Source organism: Mesoplodon mirus, assembly GCF_964341445.2.
Source record: "Mesoplodon mirus genome assembly, chromosome: 15".
In the NCBI taxonomy this organism is placed as follows: Eukaryota; Metazoa; Chordata; class Mammalia; order Artiodactyla; family Ziphiidae; genus Mesoplodon; species Mesoplodon mirus.
In genome coordinates, this window is record NC_138991.1 from 85,173,031 (window position 1) to 85,190,454 (window position 17,424).

The 17,424-nt window shown below is 42.5% G+C and overlaps 1 protein-coding gene across 1 annotated transcript in view; it reads left to right on the forward strand.

The window, feature by feature from the left end:
- Positions 1-17,424, forward strand: part of GNA12 (G protein subunit alpha 12) — a 116,069-nt gene that overhangs the window by 37,774 nt on the left and 60,871 nt on the right. Inside the window, exon 2 of the mRNA XM_082644436.1 lies at positions 13,790-14,005. Coding sequence (XP_082500562.1) covers positions 13,790-14,005 — 216 coding nt within the window. The remainder of the gene's footprint in view (positions 1-13,789; positions 14,006-17,424) is intronic.

Consider the following 17,424-nt stretch of genomic DNA (forward strand, 5'->3'; position numbering starts at 1 on the left):
ACACGCACACACACCCCCATCCATATGTGTCTCTCTGTATATCAGCATATCTGTCTAAACTGAAATTGGAATTCAATGAAGCACTTACCTTTACTATTTACAGTTTATTCAGATATTTACCACTGTATTTTATTTTTTTAATTCTTGCTAAATTATTTCACAATGTGAGTCCCAACTTGAATTTTGAAAACCCTGAACTAGCACATTAAGCTGTGTTACCTGTTTGTAGTGTTTGCAGGAATTTTTTCCCCTTGGAATGATACTTAGTATTTATTTATTCTCAAGTTTCTTTAATATTTTCTGTACATAACAGGAAGGCTTCACTTCCCCTCGTACCATAGTTTGTCTTTATAACGTTTAGTGAATCATTTAGTCAAGCAGCTTCCAGTGCTCACACACCTGGAAGAGTGGATGAGAGACAGGTTGGTTGGTTCGTGGCGCCAGGATATGACTTCACAAGCCTCCAGTCAGCTGGCTCTTGAGTTCTGAAATTGAGCGTGGATTTTCACATTCCAGTTTAGGAGATCTGAGGAATTCTGAACTGATGCGGAATTCCTTTCTTTTTTTTTTTTAAACTTCTAGGAGAACCAACCTTTTCTAGGCAGCAAAAAAGAGCTAATGGTGCTTCTCCGTGCACTTCCTACACCTAGAATTTTTCTTGCACTTCCATCTATTTCCTGAAAATTTTGCCTTGGATTTCCCATTGTCCTGTTAAATTTAATTTGTCATAAACTCACCCAAATCTCACCCCTCCCGAGCCATCCCGCGCTCTCCGCTTTTAGATCTCCCTGTGCGTCACCTCCGTACGTGAGAGCCTCGGCATCCCTTCTGAGCGCCCTCCCCACCTGCAGTTGCTCCTTCCCTGACCTTGTCCTGCTCCTTCCCAGAGCCTTGATTGCTCCCTGCTTCTTACAGAGTAAATTCCAGACTTCTTAGCTTGCCACAGTCTGGCTTTAACCTGCTCCTGTCACTGATGTGTTGTTGCCGACTGTCCCAAGACCTTTCATCTACCCCTGATGGTGGTGTTCACCTCTGGCCTGTGCTTCCGATGCTCTGCCCCGCTCCTGTGATAGTATTGGAAGCTCTCGGAGCAGGCGCCACATCGAGCACCTCTTTGCCCTTTCCCCCGTTCCCTGGCACTTTTCTCTGCCAGGCAGCCTTCAGTCTAGCTGCAGGGAGAGCTCTGTAGGTGGCTTTCCTGGAGAGGGGGTGTGGTGAGGGACCGTCTGTTCTATGAGAGCAATGCATTTGTTCCGAAAGCTCACAGGACGAGGAGGTGTAGTGGGGACAGGACCCTGGCCCGGGAGGCCGTCCAGCTCTGTGGTGTAAAAATGATGGCGCTCTGGTGACTGGTTTGCTGCTTGCCACATCCCCTTCCTCGCTTTTTCTCCGACCTCTAAATTAGAAGGTAGCCTCCACTCCAGCCTCAGAGAGGAACTGAGAGGAGCCGTCTGCCTTTGCTTGCTGGACTCATTAACTTAAAGAAATGTATCCTGTTTACATTTCTGGCAGCATTTCTTTTATTTGGATGCTGGCCAAAGGCAAACAACTCAGCCTAGTGGGTTTACAAAAAAAACAAAAACAGAGCTTTCCAAGTACATATGCTGTTATCTAATTGGGTGAACATGCAAAACCTTAACATTTTCTTCTTGTACCTTTCATTCTGTAGAGAAAGCTCATTTGATCTGCTAGCGTTTTACATCTTTCTTAGCTTTAGTATTTATGGTGGGAAGATTTTAGTAAGGAATGATTAATCTAAAAAGATTTGGGTTGATTAGGGGCTAAACTAACAAAATCTAGTTTGAAACGAGTTAACAGGATTTGCAGTTTTTGGTCTTCATCCAGTAAAACCGAACACACACACACACGCAAATCTGCATCCCCAGCAGACAGGGAAGCTATTCTTTGACTAAAAGTTTAAATTGCTGGATTTATAAGTTGTCTTAAAAATGTGTTCTTTGAGCAGAAGCAAGAAGAACTACAATTCTGCCACCTGTGGAAGGAAAACCACATTCACAGAAAGATAGACAAAATGAAAAGGCAGAGGACTTTGTACCAGATGAAGGAACAAGATAAAACCCCAGAAAAACAACTAAATGAAGTGGAGATAGGCAACCTTCCAGAAAAAGAATTCACAGTAACGATAGTGAAGATGATCCTCGGAAAAAGAATGGAGACAAAGATCGAGAAGATGCAAGACATGATTAACAAAAACCTAGAAGAACTAAAGAACAAACAAACAGATGAACAATACAATAACTGAAATGAAAAACACACTAGAAGGAATCAATAACAGAATAACTGAGGCAGAAGAACGGATAAGTGACCTGGAAGACTGAATGGTGGAATTCACTGCCACAGACAGAATAAAGAAAAAAGAATGAAAAAAAATGAAGACAGCCTAAGAGACCTTTGGGACAGCATTAAACACAACACCATTCTCATTATAGGGGTCCCAGAAGGAGAAGAGAAAAAGGACCTGAGAAAATATTTGAAGAGATTATAGTCGAAAACTTCCCTAACATGGGAAACGAAATAGCCACCCAAGTCCAGGAAGTGCAGGGAGTCCCAGGCAGGAGAAACCCAAGGATAAACACGCCAAGACACATAGTAATCAAATTGACAAAAATGAAAGAAAAAGAAAAATTATTGAAAGCACAAGGGAAAAACGACAAATAACATACAAGGAAATTCCCATAAGGTTGACAGTAGATTTCTCAGCAGAAACTACAAGCCAGAAGGGACTGGCACAATATATTTAAAGTGATGCAAGGGAAGAACATACAACCAAGATTACTCTAGCCAGCAAGGATCTCATTCAGATTTGACGGAGAAATCAAAAGCTTTAAAGACAAGCAAAAGCTAAGAGAATTCAGCATCACCAAACCAGCTCTACAATAAATGCTAAAGGAACTTTTCTCAGTGGGAAACACAAGAGGAGAAAAGGACCTACAAAAACAAACACATAACAATTAAGAAAATGGTAATAGGAACATACATATCAATAATTACCTTAAACGTGAATGGATTAAATGTTCCAACCAAAAGACACAGGCTTGCTGAATGGATACAAAAACAAGACCCATATATATGCTGTCTACAAGAGACCCACTTCAGACCTAGGGACACATACAGACTGAAAGTGAGGGGATGGAAAAAAATACTCCATGCAGGGCCTCCCTGGTGGCGCAGTGGTTGAGAGTCCGCCTGCCGATGCAGGGGATACGGGTTCGTGCCCCGGTCTGGGAGGATCCCATATGCCGCGGAGCGGCTGGGCCCGTGAGCCATGGCCGCTGGGCCTGCGCATCCGGAGCCTGTGCTCCGCAACGGGAGAGGCCACAACAGTGAGAGGCCCGCATACCGCAAAAAAAAAAAAAAAAAAAAAAAAATACTCCATGCAAACGGAAATCAAAAGAAAGCTGGAGTAGCAATATTCATATCAGATAAAATAGACTTTAAAATAAAGAATGTTACAAGAGACAAGGAAGGATACTACATAATGATCAAGGGATCAATCCAAGAAGAAGATATAACAATTATAAACATATGCACCCAACATAGGAGCACATCAACACATAAGGCAACTGCTAGCAGCTATGAAGGAGAAAATCGACAGTAACACAATAATAGTGGGGGACTTTAGCACCTCACTTACACCAATGGACAGATCTTCCAGACAGAAAATTAATAAGGAAACACAAGCTTTAAATGACACAATAGACCAGATAGATTTAATTGATACTTATAGGACATTCCATCCCAAAACAGCAGATTACACTTTCATCTCAAGTGCACATGGAACATTCTCCAGGATAGATCACATCTTTGGTCACAAATCAAACCTCAGTAAATTTAAGAAAATTGAAATCATATCAAGCATCTTTTCCGACCACAATGCTATGAGATTAGAAATCAATTACAGGGAAAAAAACGTAAAAAACACAAACACACGGAGACTAAACAATGTGTTACTAAATAACCAAGAGATCACTAAATAAAGAGGAAATCAAAAAGTACTTGAGACAAATTACAACGGAAACACAACGATCCAAAACCTATGGGATGCAGCAAAAGCAGTTCTAAGAGGGAAGTTTATAGCAATACAAGCCTACCTCAAGAAACAAGAAAAGGGGCTTCCCTGGTGGCGCAGTAGTTGAGAGTCCACCTGCTGATTCAGGGGACATGGGTTCGTGCCCCGGTCTGGGAAGATCCCACATGCCGTGGAGCGGCTAGGCCTGTGAGCCACGGCCGCTGAGCCTGCGCGTCCGGAGCCTGCGCGTCCAGAGCCTGTGCTCCGCAACGGGAGAGTCCACAACAGTTAGAGGCCTGTGTACCGAAAAAAAAAAAAGAAGAAGAAAAATCTCAAATAATCTAATCTTACACCTAAAGAAACTAGAGAAAGAGGAACAACAACAAAAAAAACCCTATAAAGTTAGTAGAAGAAAAGAAATAAAGATCAGAGCAGAAATAGGTGAAAGAGAAACAAAACAATAGGAAAAATCAATAAAACTAAAAGCTGGTTCTTTGAGAAGATAAGCAAAATTGATAAACATGTAGCCAAACTCATCAAGAAAAAGAGGGAACGGCTTCCCTGGTGGCGCAGTGGTTGAGAGTCCGCCTGCCGATGCAGGGGACGCAGGTTCGTGCCCCAGTCCAGGAAGATCCCACATGCTGCGGAGTGGCTGGGCCCGTGAGGCATGGCCGCTGGACCTGCGCGTCCGGAGCCTGTGCTCCGCAGTGGGAGAGGCCACAGCAGTGAGAGGCCTGCGTACTGCAAAAAAAAAAAAAAAAAAAAAGAGGGAGAGGACTCAAATCAATAAAATTAGAAATGAAAAAGGAGAAGTTACAATGGATACCGCAGAAATACAAAGCAGCATGAGAGATTACTACAAGCAACTATATGCCAATAAAATGGACAACCTGGTAGAAATGGACAAATTCTTAGAAAGGTGCAACCTTCCAAGACTGAACCATGAAGAAATAGAAGATATGAACAGACCAATCACAAATAATGAAATTGAAACAGTGATTAAAAATCTTCCAACAGGGCTTCCCTGGTGGTGCAGTGGTTGAGAGTCCGCCTGCCGATGCAGGAGACGCAGGTTCGTGCCCTGGTCCAGGAAGATCCCACGTGCCACGGAGCAGCTGGGCCAGTGAGGCATGGCTGCTGAGCCTGTGTGTCTGGAGCCTGTGCTTCGCAACGGGAGAGGCCACAACAGTGAGAGGCCCGCATACCGCAAAAAAAAAAAAGTCTTCCAACAAACAGAAGTCCAGGACCAGATGGCTTCACAGGTGAATTCTATCAAACATTTAGAGAAGAGCTAACACCCATCCTTCTCAAACTCTTCCAAAAAATTGCAGAGGAAGGAACACTCCCAAATTCATTCTATGAGAACACTATTGCCATGATACCAAAACCAGACAAAGATACTACAAAAAAAGAAAAATACAGACCAATATCACTGATGAATATAGATGCAAAAATCCTCAACAAAATACTAGCAAACAGAATCCAACAACACATTAAAAGGATCATACACCATGATGAAGTGGGATTTATCCCAGGGATGCAAGGATTCTTCTATATACACGAATCAATGTGATACACCATATTAACAAATTGAAGAATAAAACCCATATGATCATCTCAATAGATGCAGAAACAGCTTTTGACAAAATTCAACACCGATTTATGATAAAAACTCTCCAGAAAGTGGGCATAGAGGGAACCTACCTCAACATAATAAAGGCCATATACGACAAACCCACAGCAGACATCATTCTCAATGGTGAAAAACTGAAAGCATTTCCTCTAAGATCAGGAACAAGACAAGGATGTCCACTCTCACCACTATTATTCAACATAGTTTTGGAAGTCCTAGCCACAGCAATCAGAGAAGAAAAAGAAATAAAAGGAATACAAATTAGAAAAGAAGTAGTAAAAGTGTCACTGTTTGCAGATGACATGATACTATACATAGAGAATCCTAAAGATGTCACCAGAAAACTACTAGAGCTAATCAATGAATTTGTTAACATTGCAGGATACAAAATTAATGCACAGAAATCTCTTGCATCCTATATACTAACAATGAAAGATCAGAAAGAGAAGTTAAGGAAACAATCCCATTCACCACTGCAACAAAAAGAATAAAATACCTAGGAATAAACCTACCTAAGGAGGTAAAAGACGTGTACTCATAACTCATGAAAGAAATCAAAGATGACACAAACAGGTGGAGAGATATACCATGTTCTTGGATTGGAAGAATCAATATTGTGAAAATGTCTATACTACCCAAAGCAATCTACAGATTCAGTGCAATCCCTATCAAATTACCAGTGGCATTTTTTACAGAACTAGAACAAAAAAATCTTAAAATTTGTACGGAGACACAAAAGATCCCGAATAGCCAAAGCAGTCTTGAGGGGGAAAAAGTGGAGCTGGAGGAATCAGACTCCCTGACTTCAGACTATACTACAAAACTACAGTAATCAAGACAGTATGGTACTGGCACAAAAACAGAAATATAGATCGATGGAACAGGATAGAAAGCCCAGAGATAACCCCACGCACCTATGGTCAACTAATCTATGACAGAGGAGGCAAGGATATACAGTGGAGAAAACACACTCTCTTCAGTAAGTGGCGCTGGGAAAACTGAACAGCTACATGTAAAAGAAGGAAATTAGAACACTCCCTAACACCATGCGCAAAAATAAACTCAAAAAGGATTAGAGACCTAAATGTAAGACCAGACACTATAAAATCTTAGAGGAAAACATAGGAAGAACACTCTTTGACATAAACCACAGCAAGATCTTTTTTGATCCACCTCCTAGAATAATGGAAATAAAAACAAAAGTAAACAAATGGGACCTAATGAAACTTAAAAGTTTTTGCAAAGCAAAGGAAACTACAAACAAGACGAAAAGACAACCCTCAGAATGGGAGGAAATATTTGCAAACCTAAATAGACGTTTCTCCAAAGAAGACATACAGATGGCCAAGAAGCACATGAAAAGCTGCTCAACATCACTAATTATTAGAGAAATACAAATCAAAACTACAATGAGGTATCACCTCAAACCAGTTAGAATGAGCATCATCAGAAAATCCACGAACAACAAATGCTGGAGAGGGTGTGGAGAAAAGGGAACCCTCATGCACTGTTGGTGGGAATGTAAATTGATACAGAAGAGAACAGTATGGAGGTTCCTTAAAAAACTAAAAATAGGGCCTCCCTGGTGGCGCAGTGGTTGAGAGTCCGCCTGCCGATGCAGGGGATACGGGTTCGTGCCCCGGTCTGGGAGGATCCCATATGCCGCGGAGCGGCTGGGCCCGTGAGCCATGGCCGCTGGGCCTGCGCGTCCGGAGCCTGTGCTCCGCAACAGGGGAGGCCACAACAGTGAGAGGCCCGCGTACCGCAAAAAAAAAAAAAAAAAAAAAACTAAAAATAGAATTACCATATGACCCAGCAATCCCACTGGGCATGTACCCAGAGAAAACCATAATTCAAAAAGACACATGCACCCCAATGTTCATTGCAGCACTATTTACAATAGCCAGGTCATGGCAGCAACCTAAATGCCCATCAATAGATGAATGGGGGCCTCCCTGGTGGCGCAGTGGTTGAGAGTCCGCCTGCCGATGCAGGGGATACGGGTTCGTGCCCCGGTCTGGGAGGATCCCATATGCCGCGGAGCGGCTGGGCCCGTGAGCCATGGCCGCTGGGCCTGCGCATCCGGAGCCTGTGCTCCGCAACGGGAGAGGCCACAACAGTGAGAGGCCCGCATACCGCAAAAAAAAAAAAAAAAAAAAAGATGAATGGATTAAGAAGATGTGGTACATATATACATATATACAATGGAATATTACTCAGCCATAAAAAGCATTAAAATTGGGTCATTTGTAGAGACGTGGATGGATCTGGAGACTGTCATACAGAGTGAAGTAAGTCAGAAGGAGAAAAACAAATATCGTATATTAATGCATATATGTGGAACCTAGAAAAATAGTATAGATGAACCAGTTTGCAGGGCAGAAATAGAGACACAGATGTAGAGAACATACGTCTGGACACCAAGGGGGGAAAGTGGCAGTGGGGTGGAGGTGGTGGGATGAATTGGGAGATTAGGATTGACATATATACACTAATATGTATAAAATAGATAACTAATAAGAACCTACTGTATAAAAAAATAAAATTCAAAAAAATGTGTTCTTTGAACAGTTGAAAGTGTTACATAGTATTGAGATGAAGTCATCAATCTGCTTAATATTTTAACTGTTTATACTTGGGCAACTGAATGAAAGTGTATGGTTATTGAAAAAATTAATACTTCAGTAACACTGTTACCGAAAGAAGGGCTTTTTAAATAGCCATTACTGAGACTTCAGTAAATTGTTTTCTGCCTTAGTTGTTTTTTCTTCTGTGAGTATATATGGATTTTAGAATTGTCCTGGCCTTTGTGTTTTAGGAAATTGGTTTTTTATTGGAAAAGGATGGGGCAAGATGTTTTATTATTCTGTTATGCCTGCTGTATTTGTATTTTTTAAGACTTAGCAACTCTATATCATGATGGGGATTTATATAACTATCATTTCTGCAAAATACAGCGAATGTAACATTTTCAAAGACCTTAAGCTCCCACTAAAAAGGAGGAAAAAGTGGACTCAGATTTTAAGCGGATGTCCCAGAGTAGAAAAGTTCCATAGAGCTCAGCTTTGTGATTCAGAACAAAGTTAACAGAATAGTTCTTGACTAGAATAATGTAAAATAAGGGCAAAAGAGGAGATGTCTTTTTTTCTCGATGCCCTTTCCCTCCAAATGAAGTGAGGAAGATATAGAAAATGGACTATAGCTCACTGGTAGAATTCAAAGTTGGTCAGCAGTTTTGCCAATTTCCCTGAATTTCTAAAAGGAGAAATAAGGAGCCTTTTCTTCGTGTTTGGGTGAAGTTAATTTGGACCAGTTCCAGCTTGCCTGGGTGGCAGTGTGCAGTGGGAACACAGGCTGCTTTTGGATACACCGGGCTTTTTTAAGCCAAACCTATGTTCACCCCAGTAATTAGGGCAGGCCTGGTCTGTGCAGCATTGAAAGCAGTCTTGGTAAACGATGGCTCAGGCTTCTAAAGGCCTGTTTGGTTCCCTGCCTTTGCCTCCAACATCGATTCCCGAGGGAGTAGAGACTCGCTTTAACCCATGAGTGAGGCTGTGTGTGCTCCTTGGGAAGTAAACTTTTTAACTCGTAAACAGAGCACTGGAAGGACAGCTCTTGTGTCAGGTTGGAGGTGCTGCATTTGAGTCGTGCGGGCAGGGCCATCATGAATGGTAGGTGTGTTGGCTGCCTGACTCGGGGGCAGGTGGGGCTGAAGTCCTGACCCAGCTTCTTGCCGAGCCGGCGGGAACCTTCCTCTGATTCACACAAAGGTGCTGTGACCCTTTGCCTAGAAGCTCACCAGAGAAATCGCTTCTCCCTTCTCTGTGCTCAGATGCTTGCTGTTGCGTGTGATGTGGAGAATGTGAAACATCTTTGTCTCCATGGTTCTGGAACATTTTCACTATTGTCCTCTGGGGCGGGGGGAGTCGGGGTGATGTCGCCAGAGAGAGTGCAGGAATGGGTGGAGGAGGGGGCAGGGAGGAAGGAGAGCTGAGGATTGATTTGAGTCCTGTTTCCCCTCTGGGTAGGTTCTGACCCACTGTTGCCACTTGTTGAAATTATTCGGCGCTTAGGGTTTTCTGAGCCTCACCTCTTCCTACCAGTCTCTCTTCCTTTGGCCTCTAGTAACCTTCCCTTTCCACACCATGTAATTGGAACATATATCGCTGTAATTGCTAGTTAACTTTTTTTTTACTTTTATTTTGAAATAATTACAGGTTCACAGGAAATTTTCCCTAGTGGTTACATTTTATGTATCTATAGTGCAATATCAAAACTAGGAGACTGACATTGGTACAATGTATGTGTGGGATTCTGAGACTTACTGTCACCTGTGTAGTTTTGTGTAACCAGTGCTGCTTATCAAGATACAGAACTGCCCCATCACCGCAGAGATCCCCCTCCCCTCTTTAGTCACACTCACCCTCTTTCCTCTACCAACCCTAATCCCTAGCAGCCACTAATTTTGTTTTCCACGCCTATGATTTTTTCACTTCAAGAATATTATATAAATGGAATCACATAGTATGTGACCTTCGAGATCCATCTAAGTTGTGTGCTTTAGTAGTTCATTCCTTTTCGTTGCTGAATAGTATTCCATGGTACAGAGGTACCACAGTTGAACCGTTTGTTTATTGAAGTACATCTGGGTTGTTTCTAGTTTGTGGCCATTGTGAATAAAGCTGCTGTGAACATTCCTGCACAGGTTTTTGTGTGGACATAAATTTTCATTTCTCTGGGATAAATGCCCAGGAGTGAGGTTGCTGGGTTGTATGTTAAGCGTATGCTGAATTTTTTTAAGAAACTGAAAAACGATTTTCTAGAGTGTTGTCCCATTTTACATCTGCACCAGCAGTGTGTTAGAGATCACATATCTCTGCATTTGGTGGTGTCACTGCTTTTTGTTCTAGCTGTTTTAATAGACGTGTAGTGATGTCTCATCAAAGTCTTAGTCTGGGGCTTCCCTGGGGGCGCAGTGGTTGAGAGTCCGCCTGCCGATGCAGGGGACACGGGTTCGTGCCCCGGTCTGGGAGGATCCCACATGCTGCGGAGCGGCTGGGCCCGTGAGCCATGGCCACTGAACCTGCGCGTCCGGAGCCTGTGCTCCGCAACGGGAGAGGCCACAACAGTGAGAGGCCCGCGTACCGCAAAAAAAAAAAAAAAAAGTCTTAGTCTGCTTTTCCCAGATGGCCAGTGAACTTGGACATCCTGTTTTTCATCTGCTTACTTGCTGTGTGTGTGCTCTCTGGTGAAACAACTCTTCATGTCTTTGTCCACTTTCCAACTGGATTGTTTGTTTTTTTAACTATTGAGTTTTGAGCGTTCTTTGTATATTCTAAATATGAATCCTTTGTCAGATATGTGGTTGGCAGATATTTTCTACCAGTCGCTAGCTTGTCTTTTCATTTTCTTAAGAGTCTTTTGTAGAGCAAAAGCTTTAATTTTGATGAAGTCCAGTTTATCGATATTTTTCTTTTATGAACCATGCATTTTCTGTCATGTCTAAGGACTGTTCGCCAAGTTGTAGGTCCTGAAGTTTTTCTCCTATGCTATAGTTTTACGTTTTGAGTCAATTTTGTATAAGGTGTGAGGTTTAGGCTAAGGTTTTTTTTTTTTTTTCCCTTGGCTTATGGACATCCAATTCCCCCAACATCATTTATTGAAAAGGCTACTCTTTATTTAATTGCTTTGGGATCTTCAAAAAAATCAATTGACCGTACTTATGTGGGACCATCTCTGGGTTTTCTGTTATGTTCCATTGATCTATGTGTCTAGCCCTTCACCAATACTGCGTAGTCTTGCTTACTGTAGCTATGTAATAAATCTGAAATTGGATTCCTCCCCCTTAATTTTTCTTTTTCACAGTTGTTTTAGTTAATCTAGTGCCTTTCCATATAAATTTTAGAATAGTTGTATCTATACCCATAAAAGATTTTGCTGGGATTTTATAGAAATTGTTAGGCCTATATATCAATTTGGGTGAATTGATATCATTATTATGTTGACGCTTCCAATCCATGAACATGGTATGTCCCTCCATTTATTAGATCTTTGATTTCTTTCATCAACACATTTCTTTCATCAACACATTTTATAGTTTTCAGCATACAAGTCCTGTACATGTTTTGTTAGATTTATACCTAAGTGTTTCATTTTGTGTGATTATTAATAGTATTCCATTTTAAATTTCAATTTCCATATGTTAATTGCTAGTATATAGAAAGACAGGTGACTTTTGTAGGTTGATTTTTATATCCTACATCCTATATCCTTGCTGAATTAACTTGAATTCTAGGAGTTTCTTTGGTATATTCCTTTGGATTTTCTACATAGACCATCATTTCATCTGTAAATAGGCTTAGTTTTATTTTTTTTCTCTCTAATCCATGTACCTTATATTTCTTTCCTTCACCTTACCACACTGGCTAGAACCATGCTGAATAGCAGTGATAAAAGTGGGCATCCTTGTCTTGTTCTCGTTCTTAGAGGGAAGCATTCAGTCTTTCACCATTGATTTTGATGTTAGCTGTAGAGTTTTTGCCAATGTTCTTTATGAAGTTAAAGAAGTTCTCTATTCCTAGTTTTCTGAGAGTTTTTATTATTAGTGGGTGTTAATTTTTTAAATCCACATATCTGTCTCCCTAGCCAGATTCTGAGTGTCCAGAGCTCGGACATTGCTTCATAAGCATTTTGTTTTCCCACAGTGCCTATCTCAGGGCTTTGCCCCAGGGAAGCATTAAACAAGTTTGTGGATCAGAAGGACTGGCCATGGTCACCAGTGGCAGATGGGCCTGGACCCTGAGGAGGGAGCTCACCGGAACATCTCTAACCAGGCAGTCCAGGTCCCTGGGTCTGGAGGGGAGACTGTAGCTAGTTTCTGGTCACCATTACCACTCACCTTGGTGGTTCAAGGCAGCTGCTACAGCAGAGGCAGGCAGCACGGACTCATCTCCTTTGCCCTGGTTTGGGGTAAACCATCAAGCTGCACACTGTCAATGGGGGATTGTATGTTATGTGACTTATACTCCAACAAGGCTGTTCTTTGTTTTAAAAAAAGTAAGTGCCAGCTGGGCAGTGATGTCCTGCCATTCTCTGTGCTAAGGGACAGGATACTGCTGTCCATCGTTCCAGGTCCCCCAGCCACTCGGAGCCAGCCAAGGCCTTTCCAGGTAGGGAGGGACCCTTCTGCTCTGGCTCATCCAGTACTGATGCTGCCAGGGAGTATTCAGGGGGTCCAGTCAGAAGAACTTAGAAACTTCCTTAGATGCTGTGTTGCTAACTTTGAAATACTAACCTGAGAAAGATGGAATAGACCTACTTCCTTCCTGCCCAGAGAGGCAGTTTTCACCACGACAGTATTTTCCACAATTTGGCCACTTTCCCTAATACTATTTTAGTTTAGGCTGTTTCTCTGTCCCCTTGACCCTGTCAGTGAGGTAAGGAAAAGGCAGAAAATCCTAACTTTATTTATTTTAGTTTATTTTTTACATCTTTATTGGAGTATAATTGCTTCTAACTTTATTTTTAACAGTGAGGAAATAAGCAAATCAGTGAAAAATAGTTTCTCATCATCGCAAATCTAGAACGTGATCCCCCAGCTCCTGTTTTCAGTGGGCGGGCCGCTTGACTTGTGTCCATTTCGGTCTGTTCCCGTCTCGTGACTGCCTGTGTGTTTACGTTCCCCACTCCTTTTAGGTTGGGATGAGCATTGCATCCTCTGGTGTTGAGGAGCTGCCAGATGTCAGCGATGATGACAGCCGTGGTACTACAGCTGTAGTTGTCTGAAAACACTGTCTCTTTCACTGACGTGGTTCACGCTTCATTTTCAAATGTCACTTTGCTGAGTTTGTTGCCGCTTCCTCCCCATTCAATTTTCTGCCTTCCGGGACCTTTTCAAATGAGTGACAGCAAAGGGCAGGCCTGTGATGTGATCTGTGTGTCCATCTGTCTTAATACAGTTACATTCCTGGGAGCAAGACATTCATGCCAGGACAAACCAAGAGACAAGTCCTGGTTGCAGCTTGTGAGTTTCCTGCTGTATGACGATTAATGCCCACGTCGAGGTTCTCTGCTGTGATTTAGCCTTGGCAGCGCAATGAAATCCTTTGATTTCTTTTCTTTCCTAGGGCTCAAGGGTTCTGGTTGATGCACGAGACAAGCTTGGTATTCCTTGGCAGTATTCTGAAAATGAGAAGCACGGGATGTTCCTCATGGCTTTTGAGAACAAAGCAGGGCTGCCCGTGGAGCCTGCCACCTTTCAGCTGTACGTACCTGCTCTGAGCGCGCTCTGGAGGGATTCGGGCATCAGGGAAGCTTTCAGCCGGAGGAGCGAGTTTCAGCTGGTGAGTGAGCCCTCTGTCTGGACTACACGACTGTGTTCTTGACCTTTGGTAGAATTTCCTTTAAAAACTGTAAAAGTACAGGCAAGCTATAAATTGCTCTAAACCCTGATATTTAAGAACAGAAACACATAACAGAGGCTAATTGAGCTATCTAAATGGTTTGAGAGGAACAAAATTAATTAACTCAGGCTAGATAAATGTTTCTGTCCAAGGAACATGAAGGATTCATAAAATAGTCAAGATTGGTGTAACTCAAGGAACTCACATTTTCTAGATCTTGTTCATAGTAGGAAATTAATGTGTCCTTAAGAGAACTTTCCAGGTGTGAAGTATGGGTCCTGCCTGGAAAATCATGAATGTTTTTAGATCTATGCCTGGGAAGCTAATCTGAACCCTTCCAAGTTGTTCCCTTAGGAGTCTTTCCTTTTATTTTAAGGTCTGAAAGTTTCACAAAGCCTCGTCATCTTTGTCACTTAGCTTCATTTAGGATATGAGTCTTTAAACAGAAAATTTGGGGTGTTTAGCCTATTTGCATTCTGTTTTTTTCCTAAGTATCCTTCAACATTAACTGCATATGAAGATGAGTATCATATTTCTCCTATAACTGGAATAGATGTGCCCGGCTGATATAAATGCACCCCCTGGGGGGTATCCAGAAATTGCACTGACCTTCACATCACTTTGCCCCTGAGAAACAGGTTCCCAAGTTTTAAGTCACCAGTCCCTTGCCTTTCTTTATGGTGTTGCCGTACTATGTATTTATTTTTTAAAAAGAGTCTTGAGTTTTCCCTGTTTTCAAACTTTACGTAAATGGTTTCATCCTGTATGTATTCTTCCGTGACTTGCACTTTTCACCCAGTATTTTGAAATTTATTCATGCAGTGCATGTGGCTGTGGTCCTTTCATGTTCGCTGCTGTCTGCTATCCTATTGTGTGGACGTACTCGGATGCATCCGTTCTCTCGTGCATATACTTTGGAATCATTTTCCATGCTTTGCTATTACAAACAAATCTGCTGCGCTCTCTCCCGTGCGCCCCAGATGCACGTGTTCAGAGGTCTCCAGGACATCTACCAAGGAGGGGAATTGGCCAGTTGTAGGGCATATATGCCTCCAAATAGACAAGGTAGGTCACGTTATTTTCCAAAGTGATTATACCAGTTGTGCTTCTGCCAGCAATTTTTAAGAATCTCCTTTTAGCCGAAGGAGCCAAGGTATGCTATATTTTTATAGTATCTCCTTAGGGTTTAATTGACGTTTCCCAGACTTATTGGCTGTATGTGTTTCCTCTTCTGGGAAATGCCTATTCATGTCTTTTGCCAGTTTTTTCTAATGAGTTATGTGTACTTTTCTCATTTATTTGCGGGCTTCTGCACAGTCTGCCTGATAATCCTCTCAGTTCAGCTTCCTTGTACTCTTCACCTGATCTCCCCTGATGCTCAAGTCTTACACAATCGTAGCACACTCGTCAAAAGCGGGAAATGGATGTTGGTATGGTACTGTTAATTAACCCATAGACCTCATTCAGGTTTAACCGCTTTTCCTCTAAAAGCCCTTCTTACAAGGCAGGATCGGGCTCGGGACCCCACCCTGCATTTAGTCCTTGTTTCTCCTGAGTCTGCTGTCAGTGACAGCCCCTCGGTCTCTCCTGGGTTTTCATGACCTTCACACATTGAAAGAGCACCAGTCAGTCATTTTGTAGAATGTCCCTATTTGGGTTTGTCTGGTGTTTTCTCATCATTAGAATGAGATGATGCGTTTTTTGGCAAGAAAACCACTGAAGTGATGTGTCTGCTCAGAGCATCCTGTCAGGGGTACATGCTCTCGATATGTCCAGTTCCTGGCGATATGAGCCTTGATTACTCGGTTAACAGGGTGTTTGCCAGGTTTCTCCACTATAAAGTTACTACTGTTCTCTGTAACATAAATATTTGGGGGAGATACTTTGCAACTATGCAAATATCCTGTTTCTCTTCAAGCTTCTGCCCACTAATTTTACTGTCCATCGGTGTATCTGAAGGATGACATTTTTAGAACTCTTTCATTTTCACATTCATTCTCAAGTTAAGTTTAAAAATTAAAGTGAAAGAGTCAGATGAACTAGAAGACAGAGTTGCCATAGAAAGGAAATTTTAATCTTCTAAAGGGCAGGAACATCAGAAACAGCGAGGGAATACACAATATCTAAGTGTGAAATTGGGGTTTTAAGTCTTCCCTTCCCCCTCCGCCCCAATAAACTCACATGGTCTGGGGAAGAAGATTCTACTCTCTTTAGAGCTTGGATGGAAATTGCTGTTATCAATTGAGAATTTACCAAAGAAGGAAATATAAACGTCCTGAGCTGAATATTTGCAAGTAGTGTTTAACAGCGTGGTGGGATGGTTTTGTGAGACTTGTGCGTTCGCCGTCCTCGGTGGGGCGCAGTGTTTTGGAGCAGGGAGGGCCCTCCTGGCTGGTACACGGAGCCCTTGGCTCACTACACACGGGGAAATAAGCCCAAAGTTCATAGCTTCCCAAAGCCCTATCTTCTTTTTTTTTTTTTTTAAACCGTGACATACAGGAATCTTTGTTCCCTGACGAGGCATTGCACCCGTGCCCCCTACAGTGGAATCGCAGAGTCTTAACCACTGGACCACCAGAGAAGTCTCCAGGGCCCTGTCTTCTTAGCAGTCACTATGAGGAACTCGGGCCTAAAAGGCCAGTCTGCTTATTTCTTTCTATAGTCACTTATTAGTTAAGAATTTATGGGGCACCTACTGTGTGCGAGGCACTGTGCAGTATGCTGGGGACATGGCAGGGAATAAGACCAAAAATGAGCCTGTCTCCAGAGAGCCTTTGCTCTGGACCTGAACCTGGCGAGTGATTAGGGGGAGGTTGGCTCCAGGTGGGTCCATCATCCCATCGTTTTGATCTTATGCTTCAAACAGCCCGACTTTGTGAAGGTGTGGTTACCTGACAAGTGTTCACATGTTGTGTGCTTTTGAACTGCGACGACCGAAAGCAAATATGGAACTGCTGATTTTGTTTATTGGAGGGTAGGTATTTGAGTGTCTGTTATTCTGATGTTTCATACTTTTCTATATTTTTATTTAAAAAATTATAGAGCATCTTGTTAACTCGATGGACAATAGGCCCTTAATAGTCTTTATGTCAAGATAGACAGTTGCAACCTAAGCGTCTTAACACGGTGTGGTCAGTTTTCTCTTCAGATCCTTTGCTTAGTGTCAGAAACCTTTCCAGGGTGATGTCTCAGCAACTAGTTTTGTTACCTTCCCTCCCCGGGTGACGGAACTCTTAGAGCCTTTGACAGTCTCTCAGTGGAGACCCAGCCGCCGTGAGACCTGCTGTCAGCCAGGTGTTAGACGCTGCCTGTTTCCTCTGCTCCCTCGGTTTTCCTTGCCATTCCAGGCAGAGGCAGAA